Source organism: Eufriesea mexicana, unplaced genomic scaffold, assembly GCF_001483705.2.
Source record: "Eufriesea mexicana isolate 0111107269 unplaced genomic scaffold, ASM148370v2 scaffold577, whole genome shotgun sequence".
Lineage (NCBI taxonomy): Eukaryota > Metazoa > Arthropoda > Insecta > Hymenoptera > Apidae > Eufriesea > Eufriesea mexicana.
The window spans coordinates 1-9,838 of NW_016908721.1; the positions used below are offsets into that span (position 1 = coordinate 1).

At 34.3% G+C, this 9,838-nt stretch overlaps 1 protein-coding gene across 1 annotated transcript; it reads left to right on the plus strand.

Annotated features, from left to right (window-relative positions):
* Nucleotides 1–4,474: 4,474 nt before the first annotated feature.
* On the plus strand, nucleotides 4,475–8,844 carry LOC108545803 (venom carboxylesterase-6). Its single transcript, XM_017897586.1, has 7 exons — nucleotides 4,475–4,675; nucleotides 5,625–5,925; nucleotides 6,478–6,675; nucleotides 6,743–6,921; nucleotides 7,530–7,695; nucleotides 7,800–8,135; nucleotides 8,662–8,844. Exons 1-7 carry the CDS (start codon nucleotides 4,475–4,477, stop codon nucleotides 8,787–8,789), a joined length of 1,509 nt encoding a protein of 502 aa, XP_017753075.1. The 3' UTR covers nucleotides 8,790–8,844.
* Nucleotides 8,845–9,838: the final 994 nt, after the last annotated feature.

A 9,838-nucleotide genomic window follows, 5' to 3' on the forward strand; every position in this document is an offset into this window, starting at 1 on the left:
AAAAAGCCTAATTCAAAAACTAGAAGCCAAAAAAGTAAATTGCGCAGCACCATCTGCGAGCCAGTGACACTTCCGGCACTACTTCTCGAAAACGCACACTCGAAACTGAAAAAAAATATCCAATCCCGGTAAGGAAAAAATCACTCTACGCGAATCAATGGAAAAACCCGATTCAAAAAGCCTAATTCAAAAACTAGAAGGCGAAAATATAAATTGCGCAGTACGATCTGCGAGCCACTGACACTTTCGGCACATTCGAACAGTTCAAATTTAGAAAGGGTAAGCAGAATGATTAAAGAACATTCTATTCTATCGGGATATTATATATATCAGAAGTATATGGCGTATATATATTTGCGAAGAAATTGGAATTACCTATCATTGTTTCTCGAGTTCACACAATCACTGCTTTATTTAGCAGACCCTACAGACCCTCAAAATTATATAAAAAGTGATAAAAGGATTAAGAAACTGTCTACACAAATTACTGTGAACTACAAACCGCAATGAACAACAGAAATATAGAATCTATATGCGAAATTGCCTATCTACCCAATAGCAGCATACGATATGCACTAGCGTCACTTTATTGCAAACATGGTGAGTCAAAATGGACGAAAAATTGGAGGGATAATATAGGAACTTTGTTTTGGACGCAATGTGTGCTAAATATCGCAACTGACAACCGAAATTCAATAACGTCCTATGATTACGCGATTTGCACTTTCACCACTTTATTTCGCACATCATTTTATATATGCACTATTTAATGTCACTTCGTCCCACTTATGATATATTGCTATCGAACACATGTTGGTAGTTAGATATCCTGATTTGGTAAAGTTCTGTCAGTTCCTTAAACTTCTGCTGTTGCGCATTCATATATATTTCGACGATGATGGAAACGTAACCTATTAGTTCCCATGTTACGAAGTAATAATTGATACTTTGCATAATTGTTCTCAAATATGTTTTTCGTCGATTAGAATAATTAAAACATCAATCAATGATCACACTGCTTCACGATACGTTTTGTAAACATATAGAATGTTTCACTTTCAAGCGCGAAAATTTCCACCATGTGTTACGGATACGTTCGATCTGACGACTCAACGTTTACTGTGATTGGACAAGCTATGCGTTGTCATCATGGGAAGTCTTTTCATCTTTGAAACGACCATGTACTAAAGTATCGATGTAGAGTATCAAACGATGTCTGTTATAACAGAAAAGCAAATACAAATATGTTTCTGTTATGAATATGACGAATTAAAAACTGCTTAATCTTCATGACAAAAAAGGTTTAAATGAATAAAATTAATTATAAAATTAGTAATAAAAATATAATATGTATATACACATATATGTACATATTTCTTTCAAGGCAATATGTTCTTGCAATGCGTGACAAGTCTAAAAATTTGAAATTGTTAGAGCATAAGCAGGCAACGAATCATGTTCGTTATTTGCGAAGTCACAAATTTTCAATTTGCATGTATTTGAAGTATCAAATTTCTTGTATATTAGGTCGGCAATATAGAAAGCGACTTTCGATTAACGATAGATTCATTCTTTCTCTGAATGTCTGTAGGTAATGTTACTAGAGATTTGGATATGGTAAGGATATTTCGAAACTTGATATTTGATGTCGGTAATGTCGAAAACTATATAAAAATCGTATGAATGATGTATCTAATAAATGAATGTAAATATTTGATATTTGAAATAGTTATGTAATATGAATCTATTACTTTATTTACCTATTACTAAAATACGTATCGTGTCGATATTAGGGATGTTTTACGCTCTCTACTATTTAAAGTGGTACGTATAGAAATTATATTTAATGCGTTATCAGGACTTATGCTGTATTATCGACGAATAGCAATTCGTAAGTTTCTATTTATAATAGGTTATTGACGAATGGAAATTGGTATGCTGCTTATGACTACGGCTCCCTAGTAAACCAGGACTTCTATAGTATTACTAACAATACCTCACATATAGAGAACTGACTTATCGACCGTGCAGTAGGTAAATTCGGATTCTCATTCGTATATTTTTGTATCACTTGACATTCGATTAAAATTTATTTCCTCTGGGTGCTGTGTAAGCTAAATTTCACATAGTTCACTCCTGATTCATGACAGTTGAAAGAATCAATGGGAATGGGTTTATATTGTTCTCAGGGATTGAGGTTAGAATGAAACATACTTAATAAATTGTCAGGTTATTTATTTCTTGACAATCTTTGCATTTCTGAAAGTTATATTTCCAGGATAAACAACGAACTCACACCGAGTTAAAACAGTTTCAATTAGAAACCAAAAGCACTTTGATTATTAGATTTACCAAATACAATTAAAACTCAGAGAACCAAGCATAGGCAATGGCAAGTAGCATCTAGTGAATCCTAGTGACAATGACTTTCGTTACTTACATATAGCCACTCCGAGAAATTTAACTATGGAATCCAATAGAAATTTTGGACAGAAAAATTTTTCAATTATGATTAATTTTAACGAGTATCAGGTATAAGTTGTCATCTCAATGGTATTGCAAGAAAAATATATATCTTTCTAAATTAGATCACGTATACTAATAGCATACATTATGTGTATATCCTGTATACTATATATGCATACTACGATCGAATTACTATGATTTCGTAAGAAATTAGAAACAGATTTAATTTCCACTAAAATAATATGCAAATATTGCAAAAATTTAATTAATGGATATATTGGAATATTATTTATATCCAAAATTCTGAGATGTTTCAAATCTAACCTTAAATCTGTAAATGAGTATGTAAAGATAACAAAATAAGGATATTAGGGGATAAATTATATATCATAAAATAACATTCACTATGCCAAGTTAAAATATTATATCATGCATATGTCAACTATCATGAATGAAATATCACAGCCTCATGTTTGTAAAACTGTCACTATATCAATTTACTAAATATTCGAGACCATTATAGTAATTCAAGTGAAAATTGGCTGAATACTGTTTGCATTTCCTATGAAAAAATATTATCAGAAAAAGTTCATAATATTGTAGTTGAAGATAAGTCAAATTAGGTTTGTTACCGTCCAACAACGTGCAATTATACTAATCTGTCGCGATACTGTTCCATTTGTCAAGGTTTTTCGGCATTTACACTTTCTATTTTACAAACCCACGTAAAACATGTGGAAATAATGAACAGCTTTTGGAATAATTCGAATTGTATTTGAAAAAAAATTTTATCTATGTAGTATCCAGTTATTCGTCTCTTACGATTATCCTTAGTACTTTAATTGCTCATTGAATTTTCTGTATTACGATATCGTCGATATATATTATGCAAAATGGCGTCCGTCTTTTTATTTATAACTTTTTATCTTATCTTATTGTACGAAACCAATTTTTAGATATGCTATATATTTAGACAAGCTTATATAAATTTGTGGGAGAGGTGTAGCGATTTTATGTAATCACTAATAATGTAAGGACTAATAAACCAAGGATGTAAGTTCGTTATTAACATATTTTCGACAACAGAGATTTTTATATGCATATATTATTCATTATATATTTTTTAAATAATTTTTGTATTAATAATTCACCGGTACGTAGTTTTTCAAGGTTACAACAAGGTCAAGGAATCTATCACTATTTGGTCCCTCAAGATTTTCTATAATATTCACACGAATTCCAAGCTTTACCGGATATTTACATATTTCCAAATAAAATAAACACACTGTAGATATTCCCTTATTTTTGTATGTTGTTATATTTTCATTTAATTCAGATATATAGTAGTTATATTAGATTATTTTATACAATTAGTTGCCACCATCATGTATTCTTGCAAACTGTGTCAATCAGGATGTAACATTTTCCGTTTTTCGCATGAAATTTCTCGTGAATGTATATAGGTATTCAATAGTGAAATGGTAAATCCAATTGAGAGTGATTTTTCAATTTATCATCAGATATTTCTAAGTTACCTGAGTATGATCCGATTTTTCTTTGAGTGTCATGTCCATTCGATCAACTTTGCATGACAGAGATGAGACCCATTGATCACGAAAGATCGAGACTCTTACTAGCCCACCAGTAAAAACATTTGACTGTAATCAATCTTATGTAATAGCTTCTTTCTCAGAATTCCAGAAATTCCATGTTCACATTGTCATTCTGATACCTCAAATACGTGTCAATATTATTTTATGATTTCTCAAATAGTCTGTGTAACAAATGGAAAGCTGTTTCTTTGTTTAACGCAGTATATGAATTATAATTAAAATTAATATAATATAATGTAATATAATAATATTATAAATTATAATTAATATATAAGAAAAGAAGCAAAACGGTTCCTTATATAACAATAACACAGACATTCATGCATGCTTATAGTGCCACCGTACGGAGATTATAAAAGACTGATAGCACTGCTGGTGGGGCACCTAGTTCAAGTATGTGCGCGATGAAACTATCGACAGTTTTGCTTCTCTTAGGATTCCTTGATTTCTCGTCCCAGCATGACCAGTATCCAAGAGCTAGCACCATCATGGGAACCATACGCGGGTACCACAAGATCTCTCGTCATGGTAGAAAATACGAAGCTTTCGAGGGCATTCCCTATGCGCAACCCCCGGTCGGCAAACTTAGATTCCAAGTATGTTGAATAAAGCGTTAACACTAGAAGTATCTACAAATGTTGAGTTACATCTAAACACGATATATATATAATTAATTTTAACACTTTGACTGCTACGTTGGTCACATATCTGGGATTGGAATAAGTACGGCTCTGCAAGAATGCCAAGTGTGTTTAAGCCTAGGATGGAAGTGACCGGGTGCAAGCGAATTAACTGCAAAGAATGTTTATGGTAGGGTCGAGCAGAAGTTTAGGGATGAGTCCAGAGTGATTGAAGTACCTGGCCCACGCAGGTTGTGTGGGAAAGGGGCATGATTGCAAAGGAAAGCCTGGACATGAATGCTTTAAATAAGGGTGCAAGGGTGTGAGCAGCTCGAGTCTACAGTTTTTAGTCATGAACAGTCTACAATTTTGAACGGTTGTGAAGAGTCTTCTGGAAGTTGCTAAGAGTGGGCCAGTGGGTCAGTAAGAAGTCAAAGTCAAGCGTAGCGGATCTCTCTTGTTTCATAGCCGTCAGTCTACGTATAAGCTTATTGTATTTTATTAAGAAGTAAAACAGTGCTACTTTAGGTAATCCACCCAAACCGATCCCTACATATATGACCAGCCACGGTTTCTCCTGTGACGCCACGTCATTGGTAACTGTGGAACGCTTGAACTACTTAAACTACATTGAACAACATTGAATGAAAATTGACAGTTAGTGAATTTCGAATATAACCACTAATTAGAAGATACTTTGAAATAAAAAGTGCCCCATTGAACGATTTTTAATAGAACATTAAAAAAGTATTGGAACAAATCTTGCATCTGGCGGTGCACTTGCGTGATGTACTGAGGAAAACGTGTGATTTCGGCGTGGCAGTCAAAATTAATAAATTAATTACCTAGCTGGTTTGGTATTTATGACCTTTTGAAAGTAAAACAATTGGTTATAATACTTACAAAGTATATTTTGAACATTCAGCCACCAAAAAGAGCTCGAAAATGGTTGGATGAGCTACCAGCAACGAAGAAGGGCTCTGTTTGCACGCAGTATCTTGCAGAGGGCGCAGCTATAAATGGTGATAGCGTCACTGGTTCGGAGGATTGCTTGTACCTGAACATTTACGTTCCAATTGGGAATAGAAGTAACAATCTGTTACCTGTCCTGTTTTGGATTCATTGCGGTGGGTTCCTGACAGGCAGCGGAAACCATATGAACGAGTCACTCATAATGGACTATAATGTCGTGTTGGTCACGATTAATTATCGCTTGGGTCCATTCGGTAAGATTACATAGAGGATATATTATAAATCACTAGAAATACTAAGTTAAGGGATATCTTTTAAATGGAAATATACTAATCACAGTAATAAAAGTACTAAGATTATTATTTGTTTGCTGTATTGACATAATTTGGACTATCGTAGTTGGAGTTATTATAATAATATTATATATCAAATATAGTATAGAAATAATAAAATTATAGAATAATAGCTTTTTATCTTGCCATATACTCGACATCCTATTTAATAAATAAAAGTATTATGTCATGTTACAATATTATAATGTTATATATTGGTATAATTTGGACTATCGTAGTTGGAGTTATTATAATAATATTATATATCAAATATAATATAGAAATTATAATTATAATTATAATTGTAAAATTGTATAATAATAACTTTTTATCTTGCCATATAGTCGACATCCTATTTAATAAATAAAAGTATTATGTCATGTTACAATATTATAATGTTACAATAATATTACAATATTACAATATTATAATTGTGGACAGAATTTTTATTTTTTGTCCCAAAATTTGTTTAAGGTTTCCTCAGCACGGGAGATGGCGTGGTGCCTGGGAACATGGGGTTGAAGGATCAAAGTCTGGCTCTGCACTGGGTGTCGCAAAACATCGAGGAATTCGGTGGGGATCCGAAAAGAATAACTCTCATGGGTTTCAGTGCAGGCGCTGCAAGTGTGCATTACCATTATTTGACTCCATTGAGTGCTGGACTTTTCCATAGTACGTATTTACAATCGTAGAATATGGTTATATTATTGTTTGGATTTATTTTATTTTATATTTTAAGGAGGAATATCCATAAGTGGTGTGGCACTAAATCCTTGGGCACAGACAGATCGTGCTCCTGAAAAGACTAGGAAATTGGCTGCCTTCGTGGGTTGTTCAACAAGTAGAGTAAAGAAGATGGTCAAATGTCTGCAAACTCGTCCGGCAGGGCTATTATCGCAAGCTGTTAACGACTTCACGGTAAATCCTTTTTCGTTGAGTGGACTTTTCATTCTTTACACTTTGAACAGCGTGTAATAATTAATATATATCCTCTTTGATAATTCATTGCATTTTGTATGTTTGTTAATGTATAATTTACAGCTGTCGAGTTGGACATGGTAATAACATTACACATTAATAATATATTATTAAAGATATAACGATAATAATATAAGATAATGAAGTATTATAACATAATAAGTCGACAATATAATGTATCAACCCTTTGGCCTACGACCACGTGTGAGGCTCGTGGTCAGGTTTTCGAGCCAAAACTGATTATTACGAGCCTGGTCCGTGATACATCGGTCGGGTCAAAATTGACTGTCACGGGCGTGACACGTGGTGTTTACATTTGGCCTGGCCGACGTACCACGTACCAGGCCCGTGATAGTCAATTACGACCCGATTGATTTATCACGGGTCAGACTCGTGATAATCGATGTCGTGAGATTTTAATATATTTAATTTTAATACATTTATAACGTATGAGTAAGTGCCCACATAATGTATTAATGAGATTTTACATTATAAAATAATTTATTAATTATATAACAGTATAATAATCTTGAAATATTTAATTGTAGGTTTGGCTGACCAATCCTAGCGTCTCTTTTGGTCCAGTTGTAGAGGAAGACGGACCTCATGCCTTCATTTCTCGTTCTCCGATCGATGTTATCAATAGAGGGGAAGCATACGATGTGCCTTGGATTTCCGGAGTAGTTAGCGAGGAAGGATTATACGGAGCTACAGGTCTGATTTCTTAAATATTATAAATTTATATAATTATAAATTAAATATTATTACAAAATTAAACATACTTTTATCGTAATTCCATATAAATCTCGTTTTCGTAGAATTCATCACTAATAATACGCGGTTGAAGCAACTGAACGACAACTGGGCCGACATTGCACCCTATTTGCTCGATTATAACGATACCATTCCACTGAATCAGCAAACACAGGTGTCACAAAAGATCAAAGAACGTTATCTAGGATCTGAACCAATCGACAGCAAGAGTGTTACGCCTGTAATACATATGATGCGTGATCGAATGTTCATTGTTAATTTTGAGAAGGCTGCGAGGTTGCAAGCCAGAAACAATAAGAGCCCAGTGTGGACCTACTACTATAGTTACAGAACTATGTACAGCCTGAGTGAAGCTACTAGTCATTCAACAAACAACTTTGGTAATGCTTTTAATATTCTGTTGCTGCATATCGAAAGAAGTTCAATATTTAAAACAAATAAAGCATTGTAGGATGCCGAAAACAGGTTTTATTGTTTTCAACGTACAGGAATTAAATATTCGTATGTTCCTTGTTTAATACGTTGAGTGCGTCGCCATTTTGCTGTACCTTCTTGTAGGAGGAGGGAAAACACAGGGGAAGGGATCGCCCTCACATCGCTAGAATGTAGAGTGTACTTTACTATTTAATTTTACTACGACAGGTTAGCTAATAGGCAGTGTCGAATTTTTGCAGTAGATGGCGCTAGTTTGTTATTCACTACAAAGCAGCGCTCCTAACCTATCAAATGTAATCACATGCTGATTGTAACTATGCAACTGTCCACAAATTGTCAGAAAGCTAGAAAGTGACCAATGCATTACACGATAAAACTTCTTCTGTTTTCGCAAAAATACAGTATTAAGTATCTTTGATACGAATAATTATATACTAAGGGTGCACTAAATTATCGATATTACTTAAACAGGAGTGGGTCATGGCGACGATGTATACCTCGTGATCGACACTAGATCCTCGGATGTGACGCAACCACAAGATGTGGAAATGCAACAAAGACTGCTCGATTTTTACACGTCCTACGCTATAGAAGGGTGAATAAATTCATCAATTTTCTCAACTACTAACTACATATGTGTAGGAAAGGAATAAGTACGGCCCTGAAAGAATGTCAAGTGTGTTTGGGCTTAGAACGAAAGTGACTGCGTGCAAGAGGATCAAATATAAGGGATGTTTATGACAGAGCTGAATGCAACTGAAGAGTGAAAGCCTAGCAATATGTATGAGTGTTTAGGATACGTGATCGACCGATTGAGAAAGGGAGCGTGGGTATGAAAGAAGGCAGAGTGCAAGGGTTTAACACGTTGACTGCCATGGTGGTCACCAGTGGGCGATACTGGACTATGCTACAGCGCCGTGGGGTCCACTGGTGACCGGTGACGCAACCATTAGTAAAAATACATAATTAGAGTAAATATCGACACTGATAAATTTTTAAATAGTACCATTGTTACTATAATGGTTCGAAGAAATTAATGCCATACAAAACATGCAAAAATAATTTTATTTATACAAAAAAAAGGTGAACCAATACAGTCGGCACAATATGTCGCCACTTTTTTAGTGCAATTCTTTGCTCTCATTCTTCCTAGCTGATTTGAATTATTTTCATAGCACACTTTGCAGAATCGCCTTACATTTCGCACACTTCCAGGTTTCTTTTTAAATTCGTGACGACGTTTCTTCTGTACGTAACTGCTCGATGAAATGCAATCTTCGTCATCGGAACATTTCACTAAATACATCGCTAACTTCATCCTAAAATCGGGAATTGAAATATTTTAAGGGATCGCCCTCACATCGCTAGAATGTAGAGTGTACTTTACTATTTAATTTTACTACGACAGGTTAGCTAATAGGCAGTGTCGAATTTTTGCAGTAGATGGCGCTAGTTTGTTATTCACTACAAAGCAGCGCTCCTAACCTATCAAATGTAATCACATGCTGATTGTAACTATGCAACTGTCCACAAATTGTCAGAAAGCTAGAAAGTGACCAATGCATTACACGATAAAACTTCTTCTGTTTTCGCAAAAATACAGTATTAAGTATCTTTGATACGAATAATTATATACTAAGGGTGCACT

Bases quoted from the DNA above. Each gene is read 5' to 3' on its own strand.
- LOC108545803 (XM_017897586.1), top strand. From the start codon at position 4,475: ATGTGCGCGATGAAACTATCGACAGTTTTGCTTCTCTTAGGATTCCTT. The intron at 7,696-7,799 runs GTCTGATTTCTT...TCGTTTTCGTAG, and splicing joins AGGATTATACGGAGCTACAG to AATTCATCACTAATAATACG. The intron at 8,136-8,661 runs GTAATGCTTTTA...TTACTTAAACAG, and splicing joins TCATTCAACAAACAACTTTG to GAGTGGGTCATGGCGACGAT.